The 26,666-nt window shown below is 44.4% G+C and overlaps 1 protein-coding gene across 1 annotated transcript; it reads left to right on the top strand.

The window, feature by feature from the left end:
* Positions 1 to 127: 127 nt before the first annotated feature.
* On the top strand, positions 128 to 26,341 carry bmpr2b (bone morphogenetic protein receptor, type II b (serine/threonine kinase)). The gene is made up of 13 exons (XM_046382528.1): positions 128 to 1,200; positions 10,541 to 10,726; positions 10,932 to 11,111; positions 14,321 to 14,428; positions 14,598 to 14,689; positions 17,092 to 17,322; positions 18,968 to 19,082; positions 20,349 to 20,509; positions 21,592 to 21,739; positions 21,960 to 22,096; positions 22,465 to 22,637; positions 22,726 to 24,074; positions 24,396 to 26,341. Exons 1-13 carry the CDS (start codon positions 1,122 to 1,124, stop codon positions 24,650 to 24,652), a joined length of 3,216 nt encoding a protein of 1,071 aa, XP_046238484.1. The 5' UTR covers positions 128 to 1,121; the 3' UTR covers positions 24,653 to 26,341.
* The last annotated feature ends 325 nt before the right edge of the window (positions 26,342 to 26,666 follow it).

Raw genomic sequence — 26,666 nt, 5'->3', positions numbered from 1 at the left:
TAGCAATCTTTTAAGTTTATGCTGTTTCATGTTCAAACTGACCTCAGCTTTACAGCGTTTATGGTGGTCTAAAAAACAATTTGCATCGAGAGGTTGAATGCAGCATATGTTTCCATGGAGTTATATCCATAGTCTGCGGCACAGCGGCGCTGCAGCACTCCTCCGAGCCTTGTAGGACAGTCCTCCACCCCCTACAACACTAACCCACAGCAACCTGATACCGGAGACGAGCGGTCCAGACAAGCCTGTAAACGAGGCGTTCCCAGCCGCCCTGTCTGTCTGTCTGCCCAGCGGAGCTTCAAATCGTCAATGCCAAACGCTGCCGACTGCCTCGGGAAAGATCGCACCGAGAGATATTCATTCCCCCAACTCCGTCATCTGCCTGCACGGGACTATATTACATCTGTCTGTCGTAAACAAGAAAAGCTCACGGTAGACGCCGTCGACTTGTGAATATTTTTCCCTCAGCGAAGATCGTGAAATGAGACGGGACACGGAGAACTAACTGGCTAGGTATTGGGCTAACGTCGGTTAGCATCGATAGCAGCCAGCTTGTAATCTAACCGAGCAAATTTGCTGGCATTTATATGCCAAATTCTTGCCTTTTCTGTCGATAGGGTGGACGTTTTCAGAAAGTGTATATCTGAGAATGGTCTGTATCTACTCACATTAGTGGTGTGTCCGTTATTTTTGCTATATTTACCCTCTTTGCCTAAGTTTGTTAGTACCAGACAGTCGCCCTGGGCAGCTAGCATGATAGCTAGCAGATATGGACGTTGCTCGCTGGCTGGTTCTAGGTGGCAGATCCGCCAAACAAGTTAGCTGCTTGGTTCATCTGTCCGGTCTGTGCTGGAGTCGGTAGCGGGACTGACTCAACTTTCATTGGCAGTGGATGTTAGTTATCAAAACACTTTCGCCGACCACTGAACACAACAGCAGCACCCCTTTTTCGCATCCTTCATCAATGTGTTCCATGCCTGAGAGATCAGTTCAAGTTATTGAGCTGACGTGAGGAAAAGTGGGTGAAAACAAAGTGGTATCTGCAAAGGAAGAGGACCAGAAGAAGTATAACGAGACTTGGAGAAGATCCAACTGCGAGACCAAAGTCGATATACACTACCATGGCTGTGGCCCGAATCACGATGAAATTACTCGCTAAATTTGGGTTTTGCCTGACTATCCTCCTGACTTCTGTGGCTGGTGAGTGGCTTTTTGGTGAATTGATTTTTTTTTTTTTTTTGAATGAGCGAAATGTGCTTTCTATGAATTTTTAATGTTTTCCGTTTGGCTTCTGCTGTCTGTATTTCATCTGCATAGCGCGCTCGGTGGTGGTGATTTATATATGTGTGATTGTTTTATGAAATCAGTGCAACGTTCTGGGATTTGGGAGTGGGGGGGTGGGGGGGGGGTATGTGCCTGCCCGCCTGTCTGTCCCTTATCCACCTTTTCCATCTTGCTGTCTGGCTGGCTCATTTCTACAGTGATCTGTGTTACCCATCTCAGTGTAGTTAAGTAAGCCCTCATAGATATCTCCTCCTGAACAGAGCTGCGAGTTCGCCCCTGGCTCCTTTCTAATCATTCTGTGTACAAAGGCCTGGAAAAACACTGCCAAACATGCCGCAGTCCTTGTCTGCCAAGTTGTGCCCCCTGTTCAAGACTTTGGGCAGAAGCCAGGCTTCTGTGAGACCTTGAGCATGATAAGATAGTAGCTGGGCTGCACCGAGATGGAGGAACAGTGCATTGGAAGGAGGGTTGGAATGTGTGGGAAGATGGGAAAGGTATTTTACAAGATGGGTAACATAGGTGAAAAAAGTTCAATGTTGTGCTCAGGCTTTTGAAAATAGGTGGTCTTGTGCCTCAGTCTGCTCATCTGGTGTTGCTGCCGAGTATATGGGTGTGAATGGATGCAAAAACAGCTTCTTAATAGTGTATTATCATTTCTGTGAGTGTGTGTTATTGTTGAGGCTCCTCCATCCATTCATCGACAGGGTGTTATCAGAAGCCCAGAGTAATAACTGCTGTTGCAGTGGAAAGATATGTGAGTGTGGAGCAATTGACTGTACAATTTCACATTTCTTTAAGCTGGTAGTGCACAGAGACCATGCCCCTATTTGCATTTCACAGAGAAGTGGAAGTCTGTATTGTTGTTTTGTAAGTTCTTCCACCTCCTTGATAAACCTAGGGACAGTTCACTCATTAAACAAAAATCCATATTTTTCCTCTTACCTGTGGTGCTGTTGACTCATCTAGACTGCTTTGTTTTGGAGACACTGGCTGTGGAGATGCCTGCCTTCTCTCTAATATAATGGAATTAGATGGCACTTTGTGGTGCTCAATGGGCCCAAAAACACAGCAGCATGTCCCTTTCTTGAAATCACGATTCAAGATTACACGTAGACCTTGTTATGAGCAGTTTCTTGTCGTAACTGTTTTCTTTTTGTATCGCGACACAGTTCTTTCTTCTGACAGGATGGGATGTAAACATCAATGGCGCCCTCCTTGGCTGAGCTGTAATGTTAGTTGTTTTTTTTTTGTTTTTTTTGCACCAAAATCTAGCTTCGATATATCTTAAAAAAAAAAAAACTTGGCAACTCAGACCAAAGCAGTCTTAATAGCACTACAAATAACAGGAAAAAAACATGTATTGTTGCATTTGCAGTTGTCTGTCCCTTTCACCTTAAATTTAGAAACATTAGAGTGAGTAGATATATAAGGAACAGATAGAAGAGGGGGTGATTCAGCAGAGAGAGTGGGAAATGAAGCAGTTACTAAAGGGATGAGTTGTCAGGTTGTGATGTTGGATCTGTGTGTGTGTGCCCGCACAATTTTCATTCCAAACTGCAACATTCAGCAAAATGTAAAGCTGTAATTTATCATTTCAGCACACACACACACACACTATACAGTTTCTCATCATCATGAAATGTAATTACCTTGATAAGCTCACTTTTGTGAGATATGGCATGCAAATTAGTATTCCCCGAGAGCAGTTTAGTGACTACGGTAACTGACAGAGGATTGACTTGTTCACTCAATAATCAGTAGAAGGACGATTAATGGATACTTACATGCACACATGCCATGTAAACAGCCAATAAATTCCAAACGTTTCACTGTGCAAAATGAATTAGGCCAGCAGGCAGACTTTGGTGGTGTAATGAATGTAAAGAGACAGGAGACAAACCGCGCTCTCTCTCTCTCTCTGTCTCTCTCTTGCTCTCTCAGCTCATGCATGCAAAGAGATACCTCAGTGCCTGTTTTCGAGGATAATACTTGTACTGAAGATGAGAGCAATCAAAGGGCCTAATATTCTACAGGAGCGTGTTAGTCATCTCTCTAACCCAACACCTTTCCTTTTGCTCCCTCCGTCTTGGCTCCAGGAACATTATCGCCTCCCTTCATCCCTTTTTTTTTCCAGCTTACCTGTTACCACCATTAATTTCTCTTTAAAATTATTATTCATTTCCTTCCACCTGCCATGTGTTTAACCTGTTTGCAGCTGAGCTTGGGTTGTCCTTCCGCTCCCTGTCCCCTGTGACTAATCAGTGTGTGGGTGTACGCCTGCTGCTCCAAAATCTGGAGTCGAAACTGTTCCAAACAAGCCTGCAGACGCTACCTGCAGCGTGTGACCACAGGTGTTCTTCAGTACTGACATTAGATTGGGACGGACTGTGGTCCCAATTCTTATCAAGTTCAACTTGTAGCACATGCACGCTCATAATGTATGCCACAGCCCACATTCAGGCAGACATTTTTATTGTCCCAGGTAGGCTGAAGGTTTGAGGGTCCAAAGAGGATTAGAGAAGAAGTATTATACCATAGCATGAAAAAAGACTGCTCATTTGCGCCGCTTGTCCAAACTCTGAAGCTGTGTCTCTTGAGCCCCATACTGCGGCGTTGACAGGCCCACTGTTCCCCAACCAGGCCACGTCTCTACAGCCTCTCTGGGCCACGGGGGACTCTTGAAGCTGTCGGCTCTGGGGTCACATCAGCGGCTCAACAGAAAGCAAATTTATTGGCTTGAGATTACAGACTCAAAACGAATGGCTGCGAATGCGTTTGCCTCTCAGGCGAGCTCAGCTTGGAGCCTACAGAATTTGGTACAGACATCATAAACAGACTGATGGTTGGTAGGAGAAAATTAGGATGAGTGTGAATCAGCTAATCATAGTTTTCAAGTAATAAGATTCCAGTAAATCTGTACTTTTGTTACAAGATGCTTCTTTGTTAATTCTGTCGAAATCTAAAGCCTTTAAAAAAGCAGTGCAATAATTAGAATAAATCAAAGCATAGTAACTGCCTGTATGCACATGGTGGGAAATGTGTGTGACTGTTTCAGTTGATGGCAGTGATTTTTGCCCAAAGCACAGGGGTCCATGCTGCAAATCTGCATCACCTTTGGCTCCCGGGTCAGTCTGCTGAGCGTGATTTATGGTCTTATCTGGATGCAGGTGTAGAAAATGTTAAAATCACTTTGAAAACTGGAAGGCAACCCAGCATGTTGGAGCAAAAATATAGTGACGCGTGTTTACGATGAGCCAGCAATTTGGCACCAGTATTTCCAAAACACAAGCAAAGCTTTTAGGCAGGAAGTAGTTCCCTTGGCTGAGGGGTATAAAAACACTGTGCCTGTTTTGATACCATAATATTTTGCACTCGTACAACGTCATTATTTCGTGAGAAGAGATGACGTGCAGCTTGAAACCGACCAGTGAATGCTGGAATGGGAGAAAGGTCATTCAGTCTGTAATGTATCAAGCCTTGTACTCTGTTAGATGTCTCTCTTGGTACCTTAGTTTGAGTTCTGAGTAGACTTAAAAAAAAAAGTGAAGTGAAATGAAGTGAGATACAATAGAACAGTGTTCAGCTGAGTTTCTGGTTTGGCAAAAAGGAGAAATTAGTGGATGTTTTCGAAAACAAAAGGTGCAGCCTTGAGATGGTAACTCATAGTGACAGCCTATGATTAACATGAAGCATTCTCCTTGACGACCAGAGACAATGAGTCTAAAGCGCCAAAAAAATGTTGCTCAGAGTATGGATGGATGGAACTGTGTTAGTTAAAGGTTTAAACAGAAGGGGACTTGTTAGTGAGGATTTAAGGTGGAGTTGGTCTCATTTTCACTTCCTCTTGTAGCTGGAATGTCTAATCTGTGTCCTTGAAGTTGTCCCTTGCATGCCTTGTCTGTCTTAGGACGTGTCTGTCCACATCAACTTAAAATCATTGTTGCAGTTACAAGATTTCAGTATTACAGGCAATCACTGGTGACAGGTACATGTTCCTGACAAAAGCAGTCCAGATGAGCAGAAGATGGCTTTACGGGGGTGATGAGTACAGTCTCGCGCACAAGTCAGAGACAGCAGGAATTCATCACAATTGAAGAGCTGGAGTCGTTATTTGATAACTTTTAAACTAATCAGTTAGCGCAGGTTTAATATTCAAGGACATCACAGTACCAGCTGGCTTTCGCAGAACAGGTGAAAACCCCATCATGCCAGACAACCACGCACCTCCGGTGGTGACACTGAAGTGGGTGGATGTGTAGCAGAAAATCAGCCTGTTGAGCTAGTATGTGGCCCATCAAGCCTGTGGTGGCTGTACATTTACTCAGTGAGCAAAAGATGTCATGAGTCAAAGTCATGAACAACGATTAAATTCAGTCTCACCCTCATAGCACACTTTTGCTTGTTCATAAATAATCTGAGATTATATGCCCCATGGTGTGATTATAAACATCAGTTCGGTCACTCTGTCATCTCTGTGTTGCATATTTGGGAAAGTTAAGGTATTCAGAATGGAAGAGGGGTGAATTTTGGTATAAATGCATTGTTGTCAAGGCCTCTAAGCTTTGAGGGTAGTATAAGCCCCAGGATTAGCATAACTGTACCAGACCCAGACATACACAGACTGACTGGTGGTGTTTTTGAGGGGTGGGGTGGGGGGCAGTCCCGAGGCAACAGATGGGACAGATTAAAGCCCACTCGCCCCCCATGTCTTTAAACTCAAACCAGGGGGACTTGGAAAATTGGGGGTGTCAGCAAATACTCCTGAAACCCATCCATTCTATCTCAGCAACAGGCGTGCACCCAAACAGCAGCAGCAGCAGGTATGATTAGGGAGGATCCATGCTTCTGATGGTGTAGCAGCTTGAGCCTTTGCTTTGATTGAAAACACCCAGCACATAGGCATGCAAAGTGCCCCCATAGCAGTTTGAACATTTTTGGCTGTGCCATCACGCTTTGCACCAGCCAAGCATGATGGCACACAGTAATGGTTCTCGGGGTGTGCTCGTCTGCTTCACACATTGGCAAACACCAGAGGGAAGGACTGTGTTTAAATGTGTACATTTTTGATGTTGATGCAGAGTCAGCATTGGCAGTATAGGCACCATAGGCCAGTCCTCTCTGTGAAATCCCATGTGAGAGAGAGAGTGTAGCTTTTATAGTTCAGTGGCTCTAGGCTGTGCATGAGGAGATGGTGCACTGGTGCATCAAGCACGTTTCAGCCTTTAGCCAAGAGAGCCTCCTCTGCCTTTTATTCTGCCCCTCCCAGCCTCTGTTTCTGTCTCTAATCTTGGATGTGAACTCGGAACCAGTTGTGGAGCGCAAACAGCCAACACATCAGTGCACTCAGTGACTTTTAATCAAGTCTCAGACTGTCTTGTCTTACATTGCTCCAATGGGCCTTGGCAGGAGGAAGGAGAGAGAGCCAGATTAGATCGCTGTTGTTTTTTAGCAGCGAGGCTGAGGGGAAGGGTTGGTCCAGGGAGTGCGGGAGGGTGCACCGAAGGCCAATTGTGGGAGGAGGGTTGGTTTGGGGGGGGGGGGGGGGGATTAGCAAATAACTGGGCCATGGGTAAATACTCAGCATTGCTCTCCATCATCCAGTGAGCAGGCTTGGAGCAGAAAACTCTCTCTCTCTCTTTCTCTCTCTGTCTCTGTCTCTCTCTGTCTCTCTCTCTCTCTCTCTCATCTGCTCTGCCTTGCTCCACTGGCCTTGCCTGTATACTCTGACCCACAATCCAATACTGCAGAGCAAGCCAAGAACACATAGCAAGTTCCACAGAGCAGAACCAGGGACAGAGGCTGCCTCGGCCAATCACAGATTAAAACAGAGATTGGCATCCAACCAGAAATGCTCTCCCAAGAAAGACAGAATTGAGTCAAAGAACCAACCACGGTCAAGCAGAGTGGCAGACAAACCAATGAAATCTGGCCATAGGAGTGCTTCCATGGCTCAGACTGCAAATGAGCAAAGCTTGTTTGTGACTGCTTGGCTCTAAGCACCATCCCATGCTGCACTGACTTTTCTCTCAGCTCACTTTTTTTGTATATTGAGCCGCTAAATCCAGTAATAAACATATTTCAGAGTGGGAAGCAAAGAAACTGCTGTGTGATCAGTCTGTCTCCATTTTGTGCATGGAGCCCTGTGCTTACACAAAGCAATTATCTGCTATCTTCACATACATTATTATCAGGGTATGGGATAATTACTATATACTATATAGTGCAACAAAAATGTACTTGGACACTATTACGTTGTCACAATGAAGTGCAAACATCATGCATACATCATTCATGAAATTCCAAAGTCAATTTATAGACTGAACTCAACATAAGCCTGTTATGTTCTTTTTGAGACCAAGTTGGGTTTGTGGTTTTTGATTTCATAGCCTTGAATTATAGTAAGAATATTAATAATTCATGTCAGATATAGTACCTACCCAGCTTTGAGAGAAAGACAGAAGATAGTCTTCTCCATGGGTTTCTGTGCGACGTTGGTCTATTTGTTGAGGTGTCTATGGGCGTTGTCACCAGCTAAGCACTTCCTTCTATTGTTGCTTTATGTTTCTCCTTTTTTTACTGCAGTTCCTCAAGTCCGCCGCCCACTCCCTTCAGTTTCTGGGTTTGGGTAATTAGGAAGGAAGCGCATTCTAGACAGAAAAAAAACTATTGAAGCTGTCATTATGTTTAGCCTTTTACCTTTTTTAGCGTCATTTGTCAAAAAAGAGAGAGAGAGATTGATTTTTACAGTCGATGAAAGTGCACAGTGTTTGCTAAAATCACTACAATGGCCAAATTTAAAATCTCAAAATTCAAAATTAAAACCCTCTGCCAACCGTCTTTCCATATCATCTAATATCAGACAAGTACATATACAGTTTACAATGATAGATGAGCCATATTCCACTTGTAATTCTTGGTAATTTTCAAAACCGTGGGTCCTTGATTTCAAACTACAGTAAACTGACTGTCAGTTTGGTTGGCTTAAATGGTAAGTAGATTGTATCAGATGTAGCTTGTTGGCAATTAACAGTGGCACCCTGAGTTGGTTGAAAATGCTGTTTTTCGGACTTACTTCGTTGCTCTTTTGTTTTTATTTTTTGCGTATTTTAAGATTATTACAAGGAAGACAGCTACTTTGCCATACATTCCGAGAGTTTCAGCTTAGGTTAGAGCAGACAAACACACCGTTTAAAGAATTCCTTCTGTTGTTTCTCCTGCCTGCCCCTGTCTATTAACACGTCCTCCACTGAGAAAGACGGCTTAAAATACTTTGTGTTTTCAGTGACAGGAAATGGAGAGGAAAATAAAGAGGGCACATTAATGCTCTGCTTATTCCGCTGCAGATAAGACCCAATCCCCTTCAGATTATTGAGCAAAAGAGAAAAATACAGCTTGAGACATTTTCCACTTCATTTAAATGGAAATTAGATTTTTATTTTCATTATTTGAAACAGACATAATACATTCCGAAAGTGTTATGGCTGTATTTTTCCCTTTATTTGTATCATGTGTTGTCAGGCTCCGATAGATAAAATGTGATCTTCCCTCTGCAGCAATAGAAAGCTGGTAAAATATGAATGAATATCTGCCCGTTTATGCCTCCCCAGTAATGTTTTAATCTGATGGTAGAGTTTTTTTGCGGTTAATTACGGTTCTCTGAGTTGGTTTCGGGCTGAAATGAAAACACAGTGACTACTCGTTCATCTGCTCAGTATTTATGTGTTTTTTTTCATGCTTGTATTGGTTTTGTTATTTTTATCCCTTTTAGTTTTATACAGTGAGAACATGTACAGTATGGCCAAACAAGTGTGATGATTATGTACAGCATGTGCCTTTTGGAAATGCATGCAAGTGGAAAATCGTCTGCCCAGTCGCGAATCTCACCGCTAATTCTGGCGATGCCATCGTCAGCTCATTGAAAATCAGTTTTCTCATCAGAACGAGAATTCCTCTCCATACTTAACCCCTAGTTTGAACTCCTTTTCCTACTTGTATGCAGTGTGCTTCCCCCTTTAGGCAAAGTCAGTCCCACAGAACAGTAGGCAGCGAAGGCCCACAGGTTCAGGGCAGCCGAGGCCCACAGTAGGCCAGGGTTGATTGTTTTATCTGTGGATGGGAGCAGAGGAGGAAAGTTGGCGCCATGCCCAGCAGAGCTACCACTCCATCGCGTCACCCTCTGCCCACACAGGCAGGCTTGACCTTGGGCAGGGCACAGTCACCCTCTTTCCTCCACCCCTCCATAACAGACCACCCCACCCCCGGCAAGGAGGAATGGGAGTCAGGGAAACAAACTGGCACATCATGTTTCCCTTATCTGAAATTACCAACAATGTGGGCTATGTACACAAACACGCGCTCTGACATTGGCTCAAACTGTCTCCCCCTGGAATTGCTCTTCTCGCAAGTCAACAAGCAAGCTGTCCATTTCACAACCTGACACATTTTGGCTTTTCCTTTTACTCAAAACACATAATTTGACACAGTCTATATTTTCTAGAAAGCCAGTATGGAAAACAAACCACAGCCAGAGGCCATAAATCAGTTGAATTCATTAAGCACAAGGTGGGAGCCTTAGCATGTATGCAGAACATCCATCTCTTACTTTCAGACATTTCATTTTCTTCGTGCCATTTTTTTCATGGCAGTTGTGCAGTTTTTGTTTATGTTTTTAATGAGGATTCTTTCAAACCTTTCCTCTGTGCCTCTGCATGTGTTTGTGTTGTGTCCTTCAAGCTCGAGTTTAAATTGATATTTCTATTGATCTTTGGCTTGTGAGAGGCAGCAGTCTTTGCAGGCAGACAGCTATTTTTCAGCTGTGGATTCTTCCTGTATAGACAGATGCAGCTCCAGTATCAATCTGTCTCTGTAGCTGCTTCCATGGACAAAAGGTATATGTATATGTTTGCGTTTTTGTAGATATGCAGTGTGTGAATTTGCCTCAATAGAAAAAGGATTTATGTAAGTGACTTTTCATCTACATCAGGCTGAAAATATTCATGTGAAATGTGCATATTACAAGGGTTGGTGTGTGTTGGTGGAATGAGACTAATCGATAAAGAGATGCGATGAAATGGCATAAATTAATGAGGCTGCTGAGCTGTCTCTAACCCTCTATCCACATGCCTTCATCTGCCTTCAGCTTAGAATTGTGTGCGCTTGCCTCTTGTCATCCAACAATTTAATTCACTTTGTTGCTACTGCAAAGCACGGCTCTGCTTTGCTGGAAATTTAATTCGACTCCTCTCTGCCTTTGCAGCAGCGCAGGGCGAGGAGAGGGAGTGTGCCTTCACGGACCAACAGCATCAGTGGGAGGTGGAGCGAGTGGCTGGGGGCGACGGCCGGGTCTCCCCAGAGAACACCACAATCAGATGTGCCAAGGGCAGCCACTGTTTCGGCCTGTGGGAGAAAAGTCCCCCAGGCGAAGTGCGACTTGTCAAACAAGGTACAACTTGAGAGACCTGTGACGCACTCAGTTCTCCTTTAAAGTGAAACTGTTGTTGAATGCATGCACTGTTTTCGCAAGAGATCATTATGGGATAATGATGAATAGTAGAATTGCAAAAAAAGTCTCTTTATCCTTAAGAGGGCCATTGGCACATTGACACAGCTTCACTGCCCCATCCTCTTCTGTCTACCCTCTCTATCAGGTTGTTGGACTCACCTGGGCGATAACCAGGGTTGCCGTGACGACCGCTGCGTGGTGACCAATCTCCCTCCCCAGATCCAGAATGGAACGTACCACTTCTGCTGCTGCGGCAGCGACATGTGCAATGTCAACTTCACAGAGGACTTCCCACCGCCCAGCCCGACCACTGCACAGCCCATCTGTAAGCACACGTGTGCACAAAGTCACGGTTTATTTTTATACAATAGATGATAGCCAATACATGCTTGAGTTTCATTTAATGCCTTTGCCAAAGGTTCCCTCTTAGCCGTGATGAATCAAATGCAAATGCACCTCAGCTAGATACATTTTAAAACCAGATCTCAGTCTACACCAAATTTTATGGCTTTAGTACTGAATTTTGTGCAGACCTTTTTCCACTGATCATCGATGACATCAGGTCAGTCACTTGAAGATTAAGTTCTCAAGAGGAAATGAACTGTATTGAAAAGGCAGTTGTGATATCTTCGCCTGCAATTCTATATTGGATTTAAACTGCCTTAATTAATTTTAGATGGTGTAACCATATTGGGTTTTTTCCCCCATACAGATGAATTCACTCAAGTGACCATTTTTAGAAAAAGTTTTTTTGAGTAATTTCTTGTAATAGAGAGACTCTAACTTTTCTTCTGTGGTTCCAGTCATCTCTTAAACAAAGAAGGGAGGGACATGAATGAAGGAAGAATGACTAAGACAAGAATGGGAGAACACCACACAGTTCCCACACAGTTCTGAAACACAGAGCTATTAACAGAAAAAGATGAAAGGATGTTTGATATCATCGGAGCTGTCGTACTTACACCTGCTCATAGCTACTTTCTCTCTCCTCCTCTCCCCCCCGCTTCATCATTGAGCCACAAGTCATAGAACTGAGCTTCCTGATTTTTATCCATCATGACTGTCTGATAAGCTTTTGCAGCATCGTCACTCAGAGTCGGTAGGGATAAGAGCTGTGAAAGTGGTTGATATTGAATTCTCTTTGTGTAAATGCTCATGTGTTGTGTTTCACAAAGTTGTTGATGTGTTTTCAGTGAGGTGCCAAACGAAGCAAACAGATGTGTTCCCTCCTCAAGGTTAAGATGTGAATGAAAGCAATGTGTGTGGTAGGAGAAGAGGAGGAGGAGGAGGAGGAGGGGTGGGGGCCGGCGATGGTGGCTCATCATCGTCTCTCCTGCCCACACATAAACACAAACACTCTCTACCATCCATGTCGTCTCTCTGCATTCCTTAGCTTCCAAGGCGTCTGCTGTATCTTTCTGTCTGCGGGCGTGCCGCTCACTGCTCCGCTGGGTAGACAGATTACGTGACAGAGAGTGGAGAAAGGCAGGAAGAATAACCAATTGTTGTTGGAGGGACCTTTGATTAATCGTTAAACTTGAAGTTTGTCACTGAAAATCCTGTTTCTGTTTTGTTAGGTCATTAATTCCTGACATGTCTGAGCAGATTTATGCCAGTATTATTAGGAGGAGGAAACAGTATGAGTCAGTTGGCTGTCTGAGTGATCTAAAGCCAAGAGCCATGGATAATAACATTCAGGGCTAGCTGGTGGAAGAAGTACTCCAGTCTTAAGACAAAATAGCAATACCACAGCGTAGAAATACTGTTACATGTGAAACTCTTTAAACTAAAATATACTACACTACAAATACAGAAGTATTCAAGAGAGTATAAAATACCAGAAGCAAAAGTAGTCATAATGCAAATGTTGAATATCTATCACCACTATTGGTGATATAAGAATAGGCCCTACCATTCAAATTATGGAGGTTTTATACAGCTTTTTGGTGTGTGTTGGGTGTGTCAGAGTGTGTGTGTGTGTGTGTCCGTCTGTCAGATTGCTTCCTGTGCAACCCTCTTGTTGATTATGAACTCGCTGACCTTGGCATTAGAAGGGCGCTGTATCAACCTGTGTGCGTGCGCACACGTATGTATGCTGCTGCTAGGATGTCAGTCAAAGCTGCCCCTAGGCTCTTGATGCTATACATTATTGAAAAAGCTGGAATTCGCTGCAGCACCAGTGTGTTGACTGATGCAACGGATGCAGTGTGTTTTCTGTGTGTATCCAGGCAGCTCATGTGTACTTGTATACCATATATAAAAGCAGCAAGTGTTTGTATAAGGTGTGCGTACCTCCAGAGCAGCAATGATGCAGTTTCATTAATCACAAATACCTGACAGCTAAAAGTGCAGCCACCTCAGCTAAATGCCTCTACCTGCCATCTGACCAGCTCTTTACCGTTCTCCATTTTTACATGATTTCTTTCTCTCACTCTCTCTATTCGCTTCCCACACATCCTCTGTTCCTCTCTTCCTGCTTTCCACTCTGCTGACCATGTTTCATGCTTGTTTGGTTGAATATATTTTGTTTTTCCTTCTCCTTCACGCACTACATGTCATACCTGATAGTCCGCAAATGCACGTACATGCATACCCAAGAGATTCACATGTTTGTGTGTATGTTATTGACCTGCTATTTACCATATGTTGTGTGCCCACTTGCCAGTCTATTCAAAATCTTGCAGTTCCATGCAAACCTGTTTCACTTGCAGTGCCAGAGCTAAATTCTAGCAGGTTAAAACATAAGGGAAAGAATCCCACACTAATGAGATCTATGCAGACAGAGCCCAAAAGCCAAGAGGCTTATGGTGTGGATCACTGTGAGAATTAAAGGTGTTCTGTGCTTCTTTACATTCAGTGTTACTCTGCAAAACGCATTGTGTATCCTTGAGGTTTACTGAATGTGCTGAGTGTATTTCCTACCGATAAAGCATTTGTAAAGCTGCTCTTTTTATTTTCTGAGCCTATGTTGTTTTCATCTCTCTTTATTACCTGCACTCTTCTTTCTCCCTGATGGCAGGAACATTGAGGCTAAAGCTGTTGACTGTTGCTGTTGCTCCTTCTTTGGTAGTTGTTTACAGTGTGGAACATGCTGAAATAATCCTCACAGACAGAAGTATTTTTGATGTAATGATGTTGCAGCTGAACAACCTGCAGTTTGTTGATTTGGAAAACACAGAGAATAGCAGCACTTTGAATAAAGGGATCTGTGTGTTCCCTGTAGCATGCACAAAATAAATCAAATCTCTTGTCTGGATTTGTATAGCGTGTATTTGCCAAGGGTATGTTTCTGTGAAGGCTAATCCCTGTAATGTAAACCTGTGTTCATCTTGTTATCTACCTTTACTCCAAGAGCTTCGCTCCTCACTGTCTATGCCTGTGCCTAATAACTGAGTGTGTAGCTATCAGCTGTGGTACATGCTCTTCCTCTGACTTCACACTCGCAAGTCAAAGGCCAGCGCATGACCTCCCACATAAAGGTCACAGTTTGATTTGTACTTTTGTTTTTGATGTCCCCCACCCCACCTTTTATAGACTCTCGCACACTGGGCTACGAAGAGACAGTAATTATCACCCTGGCAACAGTCTCCGTGCTGGCCGTGCTTGCCATTGCAGCCTTCTTTGGTTACCGCATGATGCACGGTGAGTTACCATGGTGCCACGCTGTGACAAAGAGCATTCATTATTCAAGGCCGTTAAATTGTTTTTGGCTGAATTTTGATGAATTTGATAAATGTAATGTGGGCTGATCTTTTGAGTAAATGCATCTGCACGTTCTGTACTTCTCTGAGATCTGTGTGTGTTTTCACAGGAGATGGTAAGCAAGGGCTTCACAACCTGAATATGATGGAGGCTGCTGGCTCCGAGAGCTCTCTGGACCTAGACAATCTCAAGCTGCTGGAGGTCAGTGCCCACAGTGGTCTCTCTCTGTCCCTCGGTCCATCCCCGCATGTGTCTGTGTCCATTTATGTGTCTCCTAAACACTCATCGGTTCATCAGTTTAAATCATTTTTTTTTTGTGGCCCAGGAAAGAGCCAAAGTATTTAGTGTAACAATGCGAGTGCCAGCACAGCACTGTGCAATACGGCTCTGACTAACCAGATGAGCTTATGTGGACCAGTCAAGTGGCGAGTGTAAATAGTTTCACAGCAATTTCACTCATCAGACCTAGTATTACTGCTTCAGTTTTGTTAGTTCTTAAAAATGGAGATGTGATGTATGAATTATCATATCAAAAAGGGAAATCCCCCTCAGCAGTGTGGTTCACTACATCTTCTATACCCCAAATGCTGTAGATTTCTACTCGCTTTTTTTCAGGAGATGAAAGCTTGTATCATTGGTTCAGACATGTAGTCTTCTCACTGGCTTCTGTGTCTCTGCAAACTGTGTGTGTGTGTGTGTGTGTGTGTGTTAAGGAGGGAGGGAAACGGGAGTTAGAAAGAGAAAGGAGAAACCAAAGGCACAGAGGAAAAAAATTCACCCAAAATACATCAAGGTTTATGGTTACATTTGTCGTTTCAATGTCACCTTTATCATCCGATCGGGGCAGGATGCATTAAGTGACAGGTCAGGGCACACAAAAATAGGATTTTGCTTACACTGACACAGGATACTGAAAACCTGATATGGAAGCGGGAAGGTTCATATTGTGATAGGAAGTCAATGGAGTCTGAATGATATTTAGCCATGGTGACAATAAAGGCAGAGTGAAGGGATTAAAAGGCGAGCAGGAGAAACCTATGCAGCCGCAGCAGACAGCATGATGGCAGCTATAACTTCTAAAGTACAGTTTAACCTTTCTAAAAACGTACATTTTTTTCCCTGTAACTCTCATGTACAGGCTCACAGAATAATGTTTCCTCCAACTGAAAGACATATTTCCTAAGACTGTTTCTGTGCTGTTCACTGATGATTTGTCAGATGAAAGCTGTAACGAAAATGACTTGAATTTTGAGCTTCAATAACTTTGTACTTGATGCCTCTACTTAGACATTTCAGGTCAGGTCAAGGAGCGGGAGACTCCTAAAATGTACATTTTACATAAATTATTCAGAATCCTTGTCTGTGCGTCTGACTGAAAGTAAACGTAGAGCGAGCCCCCTGGAATACCTGGGTAATGAAACTATTTGATCAGCCAATCGTCCAACATCTATTTATCGGTAACAAGAAACATTTATTACAGCAGTAAACAGATCTTGCAAAATGTCCTGAAAGACATTGATTGTTTCATAGGCTTGGTCATTATTGTTTCTAGTTGTATGAAGAGCTGGACTCTGTCTTGTCTTCCAGTTGATGTCACAGCGAGCCATAGATTTGTTATGGTTTTTCAAGCTTTAGGGGAAAAAACACATGCCACGCAGACAAAGACCAAAGCTATGGAGGCAAAATGAAGATTTCAAAACATTAGAACTGTGCAAATAGACGATGTGAGCTAATAAGCCACCTCAGCTCTATTTGTGCAGACTGGGCTTAATAATGAGACAAAGATTGGGGGGAAAAAAACGAATTTGTCTTTTATTGTACAGCTTATTTTTTTAAGGAATATTTTCTCATATATTTTATACAATACACCAGACCAGCAGTTTTATCAAATGCAGTTGCTTCACCACAGTCATGCTGAACAAGACTAGTGCCAGTGGCTGAGTGGAAAGCAGGAAAAAATTAATAGAAATCATAAACTCCGTGATGTGCTTTTAAAAATAGCAAGTTTACCTTAGGAGTTGAATTCAGAACGCCGTCCTTGTACCTTATCAAATGCAGGCACACGTTATTTCACTTCAGACTCATTCAGAGGGGGAGTGGGGGTGCGAGCCAGGGAGCCTAACTCACAGACAAAACAAAGTCCACTGCTTTCACTTTTTATAGCCAGAGATAAATGTTTTTAGTAGACACAGAAGTGGAAACTGCGCAGAAGACTTTTATAGGAGAATGTTTGTGCCCTAATGGCTTGCTGAGCTCCAGCTAATTCAGGAAACTTAATTGAATGATTTGAAACTGACTTTGGGCCATTTTAACTGTTCAACCCTGCTGTTTGCTTGTAATTTAGTTCATTTCCTTTTCCTCTCCTTCTGCCTGCCTATCTGTCTTTGTACTTCTCTTCCTGTGTTTCTGTATTTGTCAAGGAATCTTTCTGTATCTTGCCTTGTCAGTAATGCTGTGACATTTCAAAGGAGCACAAACAGAATTATTTTTTTCACGCCGTTTTCATGTTTCTTTTTAGGCGTCTGAGAGCTAAAGGTCTCGACGTACCAAAAAAAAAGCTATAAATATTTTCCTCCCTTTCCCACCACCATTATCTCTTGCAGCTGATTGGACGTGGCAGATACGGCACCGTCTTCTGTGGCTCTCTGGATGAGCGGCCCGTGGCTGTCAAGGTGTTCACTGCTGCCAACCGCCAGAACTTCCTCAATGAATGCTCAATCTACCGGCTGCCACTGCTGGAGCATGACAACATCGCCCGGTTTGTGGCTGCTGACGAGAGGACAGGCCCGGAGGGACGCACTGAGTACCTGCTGGTCATGGACTACTACCCACATGTGAGTAGAGAAGGACGTGTGTGTTCGCAATACAGACTTTCAATTTGAATGAAAAGTGCAACATGCTGGGTTGAAATGTCCCTCCTTCAGCCAGGTCAGATCAGCTCCTTTGTGTTTTTTTGTCTCTTGGATCTCTTCAATATCAGTGTGGATGTACCTTAAAACTGAAGATATTTTCTGTCCAAACCTACAGCCTCATAATTAGGACTCAGCTGACCACCCCCTAGCCAGCCTATGAAGGGAGCCTATTGTGCATCTTCACGATTACTTTGATTTAAGTTGTCATGGAAATGCAGTGCAAGCCAGGAAAGGACTGGGACACATAATGCATTCAGCTAAATGATAATATAATTTATTTAAAACGAACAGATCTAATGTAATCTTCTTTAGTAGCGGATGTGCGAATTGCCTTTAGATTGATTTTTAGAGAAAAGATGAAGTGTATGTGTGCATGTGTGGCTGTCTTTCCTGGCTTTTACGTGTGTTTGTGCAGCAGGGCCAGATTTACAATGTATTATCAACACTGATTTTGATAGCCTAGGAAGAAAGTTAATATAAAATATGATATCTGGTAAATATTTTTGTAGAAATGTGGCTACTTCTCATTATTGTAACACCAGCTTCTTAAACTGTAATGACACATTGCTCCTCCTGCTAAAACCTCATAAGTCAAGGCTTTTATGAGGTGGTGATAAAACAGAACAGGAGGTAAAAGCAAAACAACAGCCTTTTCTAAAGTTCCCAGGTATAAATGTCAAGATAATCTTTGTGCAAATTGTCAGTTGACCTTTTGAGATTTTATCGACAGTGAGGATTTTTGTGGATTATTAACATTTAAAGTTAAAATTTTCTGGGTTTCAGTGCAGTATGTGAGATGGGTTTGAATACAGCAGCATAGCCAGAAATATCGTGATGGAGGCACAAGGATAACTCAGACGGGAGTTACAAAGAAGTGAGCTTACCCGACCTCTGTATCTCACTCCTAGTGACTCCAGGCTACATTCGCGAACCTGAACCTGGAACCAAACTGTCCATCACGAGCTTTGACAGTGTAAAAGGAATGCAGGGCCAAGTGCAGTGCAAATTTCAAATAACCCGACAGGTTTTGTTGTATGTACGATTTATGTGAGTTACACTGAGCATCAGAGTATTCGTGTTCTAACATGTCAGAAGCTCATTACTCAGAAACGTGTGTCAGTCAGTTCATACAGAGTAGCGACAACCAGCCAGTGGGTGTTTGCCTACTGCACAACAAAGATTTTGATTGGAACATACAGCATACCACAGATATCTTGCCTTATCAGTCACAGGTTTATTCATCTCCTGAACTAGATGTGTCTCACAGGCATCTGAGGCCCTGGGGAAGCAGGTGAGCTGGGCTCAGCATGCTGTGAGTGTGTGGTAGGAGAGGCATCGAGTGTTGTTTAGCATCATTATAAATACCTAACTAAGACCTGGCCAGCTTTGTTTCTTGTCCACCTTGAAAGTGATGCAGGTGATTCGTTTCTGTCTGTACTGTCTGTCCACTTCTTCAAATCTCCCTTTTTTAAAAAAAAAAAAATCCTCTCCCGTCTGCTTTTATTCCTCTCTTTGTCCCTCACCCTCTTGCCTCCCTTGTCTCTTCTCCTCATGGTCGTCTCCTCAGGGCTCTCTGAGTCGCTACCTGAGCGTCCAGACCAACGATTGGGTCAGCAGCTGCCGGCTTGCTCACTCTGTCACCCGTGGCCTGGCATACCTGCACACCGAGCTCTTCAAAGGAGGTGAGCTGGAGGGCACATGAACACACACACACACACTTAATTACATAACTGCTCACAGTTTACAGAGGCTCAACTTCCAAGGCTGCTGCTTCCATCTGTTACTGAAACGTGTGAAAAGTGTGTGTGTGTGTGTGTGTCACCCAATAGGTTTAGATTATTTCCAAAGGCTATAGCATAGTGTGTGTATTTGTCCCTCTATCCTGTCACTGTGCCCAGTGCTTGAGCCTTCTTATGACCTGCACACTGCTGCTCCACGTGGGTCTGTTTGGCTTGGAGCGCTTTGCATCCCTACATTTTGACAAACACACACGTACGCACAGGCGTGCACGCCCAGCTGAGGGTATTTATAGACCGGCCTCAAGCTAGCCTCAGAGAGAGAGAGAGAGATAAATGGAGAGAGGGACAAAGTAGGGGGAAGGAAGGTGGAGGCAAGACAGGGATTCAGATGACATGTGACTATCCCTGTGCCTCAATAAAATCATTCTTACAAGGGTTAGGGTTAGTTAGGGACAACTGAACCGAGCCTCTGTGTCAGAGGGTGAATCTGGGCCTCCTCTTTTCCCTTCATCAGCACAGATACACATCAAACAGGCTTAGAAGTGAAGAAGAAAGCGTACTCGCAGTAGCGTGTAATGACCACTGAAGGAATAGAAGTCCTTCTTCTCATGCAAGCATGTGACAAACACAAGCGGGGGTGTCCATCTCTCCCCGTGTCCCCCACCGTAAAAAGTAAAGTGATGGGCCGAGCGGAGTGACAGAAGAGAAAGAGAGGGCGGAGGTTCGTCAGCTCAGTGTGTAGCTGCTAACAGTAGAATCTCTCGGGCTTTGATACAGTCGTCATCCTCCCCCACTCCTCCTGCACATCGATAGCAGGCGGCAGATAACTGTGGTGGCTGCCACAAGTTCCAGCTGCCCTCTGCCTCACTGCGCCCTCTGCTGGACACTAAGATGCTGCACGTGGAGGCTACTCTGATATGGTCGTAATCCCATTGTTGTAGATTAGATTAGAGGGTTTAGCTGTCTGTTGACAGTGTAGCCTGCTTTGCTGAACAATGAGTAATGAGGGGGAATTGAAAGCTATATGAAAGGATTTCTGGATGTTATCATTCATTTGCAAATACGACAAAAAGTGCCGGAGTGCTTTGTCTTTGGGAAGCATGGCATTTTGGAAGTGCTGCACAGGCTTAAATGTTTAATGAAAAGCAGATTAGCCCAATTCTTTAGTCTCATGTCTTCTCCTGATCCTTTGCCCCTCTTCCCGTGCAGACTTGTACAAGCCTGCCGTTTCCCACAGGGACCTGAACAGCCGAAATGTTCTGGTCAAGGCTGATGGCACCTGTGTCATCATCGATTTCGGCCTGTCCATGAAGCTGACGGGAAACAGGCTGGCCCGTCACGGAGAGGAGGAAAACGCTGCTATCAGTGAGGTGAGTATTCAGGAGGAAGCAGGACTGATGTCAGAGCGTTTATATCTACACACAAGTGTGTTGCAAAAGAAGACATATTAGGTTATTTGTTATAATTGTAAATCATATCATAAATAACACTTTTATGGCTTTTCTTATCTCTGTTGGGTGATTATGCAGTGACATTGACAGAAAGTTTGATGCAAATGTTGTGCTCTGGCGTGGGGCTGCCATCACTGAGGTGGGCGAGTCAGAGATAACAGCACACAGCACTGTCTTGCACTACATGGATGTGGATGTTTCAGGTATCGAAACCCAGGTGTTAAATTGATTCTGGCACATAATTTGGAAGGAAATAAAGCAGAATAAATATTTTGGTCCAGCCTCCACAGACTGGACGTGAAAGCTGTGCCTCACTGTGGCCAACATTGCTTTCTAGCTTTACTATCTTCTTGGCTGGATTTAATACTCAAGATGCAAACCTGAGGACTGCATTGAGGAGACATGAATTTAATGGATTTTTTTTTTTTTCAAAAGCTGGTAACAGCACAAAACTGGACACAATTTTCTTGGAAACATTAACATTTCATTTACATTTTAGCATCCCTAGCAACTAATGTGTTGGGTATTTATGCGACCTTCAGTCAAACTGATGTGTGCATGTCAACAACTGCACGTCACTGGAGCAAAGTAAAAAATAGAGCATAGTAAAAAAGTGCTCCTTTTTTCACAGGGCAGCGACGAATTGTAATAATGGCAAGCTGTATTACTTGTTTACCATGTAAACACTGCAGTGAGTGCTCCCATCTGCCTGTTAAAAATTTTTCATCTGTCCATTTATGTTCTTTGTTGTACATTCAGGAGTAGACTTTTAGCACAAAATCAGTTCTTGATGTAAACATGTATTGATGTAAAAAAAAAAAAAAAAAAACCCATGGAAAGCTCTTATCTGGTAATCCTCATCCAGTGGGGGGAAAAATCAAATAAAGCAGGAGAATGAAGCTTGCTGTGGATGGCTAATTTTGGAACATCATTCCTCACCTCGCTACCTTTTCTGATCGCCCACCCCCATCACCTCCTTTTATTCCTGTTCCTCCTGCCAGGTGGGGACGATCCGCTACATGGCTCCAGAGGTGCTGGAGGGGGCGGTGAACCTGAGGGACTGCGAGTCGGCGCTGAAACAGGTGGATATGTACGCCCTGGGCCTGATCTACTGGGAGACCTTCATGAGATGCACAGACCTATTCCCTGGTGAGGCAGCCGGTTTTGATTCATGTAGATCGGATGAGCTGCAGCTCTCCGAAATATACAAGCCCTTGTAGCTTTGTTTTCATTTTCACTGCCATCATTGTCACAAACAACACAAAAATGAGCCCCTACGAAGCTACGTACAGCAGAAAGCAGTTTAATGAGGATTACTGCTACATGAAAGACATCAGACACATCCTTCTTCTTCCTGTCCTACCTCTAGGAGAGTCTGTGCCAGAGTACCAGATGGCCTTTCAGGCGGAGGCAGGAAACCACCCGACATTTGAGGACATGCAGGTCCTGGTGTCCAGGGAGAAGCAACGACCCAAATTCCCCGAGGCCTGGAAAGAGAACAGTTTGGTGCGTTTGTGTGTGTGTGTGCGCGCACGTGTGAGCAGAGCCAGAATTCAAGTGGTAATACTGCAATTACCAGAGTAAAACACCATCAGCAGGTTGTCAAACATGTCACTGTAACGGAAGTCATTCTCAGTATTCTGCAAAGCATTTTAGGTTTGTTTTGTTTAATAGTTTTGGGCAAAAAAGATCTAAAAATAAAACCTGAAAGGTAAAAAATCAAGGTCTTTCAGTAAACCTGGGGAGTAGTGCAGAATGGGGCTGGATGATGTGGCAGGATATTACACCATAAACAGTGGGATTGGTGTTTATATTTGCAGAGGTTGTATGTTCATTGTTTATATTGTGAAATATTTAAACTGCATCTCTTCCAGGCCGTCCGCTCACTAAAAGAGACGATGGAGGACTGCTGGGACCAGGATGCAGAGGCCCGCCTCACAGCTCAGTGCGCAGAGGAGCGAATGGCAGAACTGCTCCTCATATGGGACCGCTCCAAGTCTGTTAGCCCGACGCTCAACCCCATGTCCACCACCCTGCACAACGAGAGGTAGGCATGACACACACATGCTGTGCTCCTTGTTTCAGAAGTTTCAGAACGTTTTCTACACTGTTCACCTCTCTCTGTTTTCTGCCAGAAACCGTATGACGCCAAAGTCCGGCCCGTACACAGACCACCCCTCCACCTACATTGAAGAGCACGAGGGTGTGGCTAAAAACACACAGGCTGACACCACAGGCTCCATTAGCGGTCGAGCTGGGGCTGTCACCGGAGAGAGAAACAGGAACTCCATCAACCAGGAGCGCCAGCAGCAAGCCAATGCCCGGGTGCCCAGCCCAGAGGGCAGCAGCACCACCAGCATGGGACTGAGAGGCAGCCCCTCAGCCTCCACCACAACCACCACTATTATCTCTGAGTCCGAGGGACCCGCAGGTGTCACCACAGTCCCCGTCTGCCTCCACCTCACCCAGGAGGACCTGGAAACCACCAAGCTTGACCCGAAAGAGGTAGACAAAAACCTGAAGGAGAGCTCTGACGAGAACCTGATGGAGCACTCACAGAAGCAGTTCTGCTCTCCAGATCCGCTGAGCCCCGGCAGCTCCAGCCTCCTTTACCCCCTCATCAAGATGGCCACTGAGGCCTCAGGCACGTCAGACCCCGCTGCTGCTATGCCCACCACCATCTTCCCCCTGCCCAAGCAGCAGAACCTACCCAAGAGGCCATCCAGTCTGCCTCTGCGCACCAAACCCACCAAGAAGGAGTCGTCATCGTCTTCGCTCAGGTTCAAGTTTGGACGTTCAGGGAAGTCCAACCTGCGGCAGGTGGAGGGAACAAAGATGAACATTGGTGCAGTAATGAGTGCAAACACAGCTGTAGACACCCATGGGGTCGCAGGCACAAACAACACACCTGTTCTACGGGATATGCATGTCAACGGTAGCGTCAACGGTGCCGTTAACGGTCATGCCAGCACTGGAATCTTGTCTATGGCTACAGGTGGAGCCACAGGTTTTGGAGGATCCACCATAACTCAGAACGGATCTGGAGCTCTGAGGTCAGACGACGGCCACCTGAGCCTCGGCATCATCACCGCCAGCCCCGACGAACACGAGCCGCTTCTGAGCCGCGAGCGAGAGCAGCCCGACCCGAGAGATGCGTCCTCGAGTGTCGCCGCCCTCCGCTCAGCCCGACCCAACACCAACAACAACAACAGCAACACCAACACCGGCCACGGCCAGGGAGACGGGGAGAGCGGAGGAGAGAGTGACGCAGGAGAGGAGGAGGGGAACGGGGAGGGAGGCAGCAGGGAAACCACGGGACCCATGGGAGAAAGCTCGGGGTCGGGACCTGGCCCTGCTGATTCCCAGGGGGCAGCTCCGGTCACCATGAGAGGGGAGGCCCTGCTCAGGCAGCCCAGAGCCCGCAGGCCTGAGAGACCCAACTCTCTGGACTTGTCCTTCACCACACAGGACCTGGCTTCTCTAGGTGACTTCAAACACCCAGCACCTCACACAGTCCTGAAGATGCAAACAAATACATCATTTCTTTGGTTCTTTCCCTTTTATTTATTTTTTGTGGACCAGCTAATCCACTTGACTAAGTATTTCAGCACTCTGATGCTGAATTACATTATTATTAGTTATTGACTGTGTCAGCTGTAATGAACTGTGTAATATTAATGCTGATGTAACTTTTCACGGACATGTAATCTTGCATGACCGCGCACTGGAGGCTGGTCTCGAGTATGCTTCATGTAGTGTAAAAACTTGCTACGTGATACTGATCAGTGTTCTTCCTGTTCTGCAGGGGAGGGCTTGGTACAGCCAGATGGAGCCTTCGGGGGGACAGGAGAGAAGATCAAGAAGCGTGTGAAAACTCCGTATTCCCTGAAGAAGTGGCGACCCACTACATGGGTCATCTCCACAGACACCAGGGGCCCGGAGGTCAACAACAACGGGTCCTCCCGCGGTCAAGGTCACAGTCAGAACCGGCCCAAGTCCAGTTCGGCTATCTACTTGCGGGGCGGGAGCTTGGCCAGCGAGCCCAGCGACACGCATGTGTGAACTCAGTCCCTCCGACAAGACCGAAAAAGAAAAAAAAACAAAAAACAAAAACGGAGAGCGTCTGGTTTCTGTCTGTCCAGCTCTCTGCTCTGAATCAGCAAGAGGAAGCTATGGAGTGTCTTGTGAACAAACAGTCGAGTCTGATCATGTACAGTAATTAGGTCTGTCTCGCTCCTGTGTGTCTTTCTGATGATGGCATTGCTTTAAATGGAATCCAGCTATGCAGCATTCTCATCCGCTTCAGTTTCTGTGTTTTATTAATCTCCCTTTTGTCAGTTTATTTCACCCTCATGAGCGTAGCAATGTTTTGAATGGATTTCTTTTTCTTTTTCTCCTCTGTGCACTTTGAACCAATTAAAATCAGTGTTTAGAAGTCCTGTCTGGTGCGACCACAACAAAAAGTGGTCTCTAAACTTAAAAAGGCGATGAGAAACAATCAACACTTCGAGCGTTCTCGGTCTCGTAGCCTGCTGTGTCAAGTAACGTTCGAGTGCAGGCTCTGTAAAAGAATCGACTTATCGTCTTAAAAGACGGAACAAACTGCTTCTTTTTTTAAATTTCCTTGTTTTGTATGCAATACCAATTTTCTCCTCTTTGACTGTGTATCCATTATTTTGTATCATAATCTTTAACTGTGCAATAGGATGTAGCTGTTAGATGCTTTCAGTGTTTTTATCGCTTCTGTTACTTTGTTCGTTGTTTTATCCCGTCGTTATTTTGATGTTAATCTCTGTTGCACTTATGAATAGTCACAATCGTTTTGTAAACAATTCACCATATACTACCCCCTCCTCCCAGACACACACACACACAAACACAAACACCCCTCGATTCAAGAGAAGAAAATGAATGACAATCCTCCTCTCTTTCCTTCTTCTCTGGACTACTTTTATGGGGAACAAACACTAACAATCAATCCCAGCTGACTGGAAAAGTGGGCTTTCATGGATACTCCTCTGCTTGCACAATTACACCAGGAATGACTCAGACTCTCGGGTCTTTTAACACTACAATCACCAGAATCAAATCTACGGAGGGATTTGTTACAGTGGCCAATGCAATCACTGTACCACTATCACTTGACCTCACTGTGGACTGTGTGTTTAGCCGTCTATATGTGACTGAAAGACCAGAAACGCAAGAATGACTGGACTGTGCTCTTTGAACTTTTGCGTGAAATGAGAAACTGGTCTAAAAAACAAAAAAAAAAAAAAAAAAAAGGAGAAGAAGAACACCCCCTCTCTCTTCTGAAGCACGCTGGATATTATTTCTGCTTCTTCTTGTCTTATCCCTTAATGTTCAGATGAGTGAGTGTGAGTGAGTGAGTGAGTGTGGGTGGGTGGGTGGAGGTGTTATGTTAATTTCCATCAGCAAGCATTAGAGTTGTTGGGGCCTAACGCTGTACAGGCGTGCTGAAATGTCATTGTATTCATTCTGTACTTTCAGCGCTGCTTCAGGGCATATGAAAAGATCTCATTTATGTTTTTGTAATCTGTAATTTGTATGGGGAAAAAACCCAACATGTATGTGTATTGCATTAATATTTGCATCATTTTTATGGAGTTCTGTTTTGCATTCAATGGACATGGCCTTTGATTCCATTGCTATGCGTCTGCTCGGTACAGTTTCTGTAAACATTTTCAAGTCAATATGAAAGAAAAAAATTCTCAATAAATGTATGAAATAATTGCTGGTTATATCAAGTTAAGCTCATGTGTCGAGCGGGTTATATTGTTCAGTACTTGTTATTGTAATACAGACTATATCAGCAGTACTTTTAATTTTCATAAAGAGGATTTTAACACTATTGAGGAAGATAGCGTTAAGTGTTTCTCCTAAACGGTCGAACTAGTCCTTTAATAGTTCGTCGTTAATAGCTGTGTATTGCCCAATTCTGATGTGTACATTTTAACAAAACGTGTTTTAATACTTTGTAGACGGTTAAAAGAAGGGGGAAAAGTATGAGGTCAACTGTTATTAGCAGGGAAGGGCAAGACTTTTTTTGTACCATTTT

The sequence above is a fragment of the Scatophagus argus genome, chromosome 24, assembly GCF_020382885.2.
Source record: "Scatophagus argus isolate fScaArg1 chromosome 24, fScaArg1.pri, whole genome shotgun sequence".
Taxonomy (NCBI): domain Eukaryota; kingdom Metazoa; phylum Chordata; class Actinopteri; family Scatophagidae; genus Scatophagus; species Scatophagus argus.
This window is presented reverse-complemented; position numbering and strand designations above follow the sequence as displayed.

Coding starts and splice junctions, on each gene's coding strand:
- bmpr2b (XM_046382528.1), top strand. CDS start 1,122: ATGGCTGTGGCCCGAATCACGATGAAATTACTCGCTAAATTTGGGTTT. Junction 1,201..10,540: donor CCTCCTGACTTCTGTGGCTG/GTGAGTGGCTTT, acceptor CTGCCTTTGCAG/CAGCGCAGGGCGAGGAGAGG. Junction 22,638..22,725: donor ACCACCCTGCACAACGAGAG/GTAGGCATGACA, acceptor GTTTTCTGCCAG/AAACCGTATGACGCCAAAGT.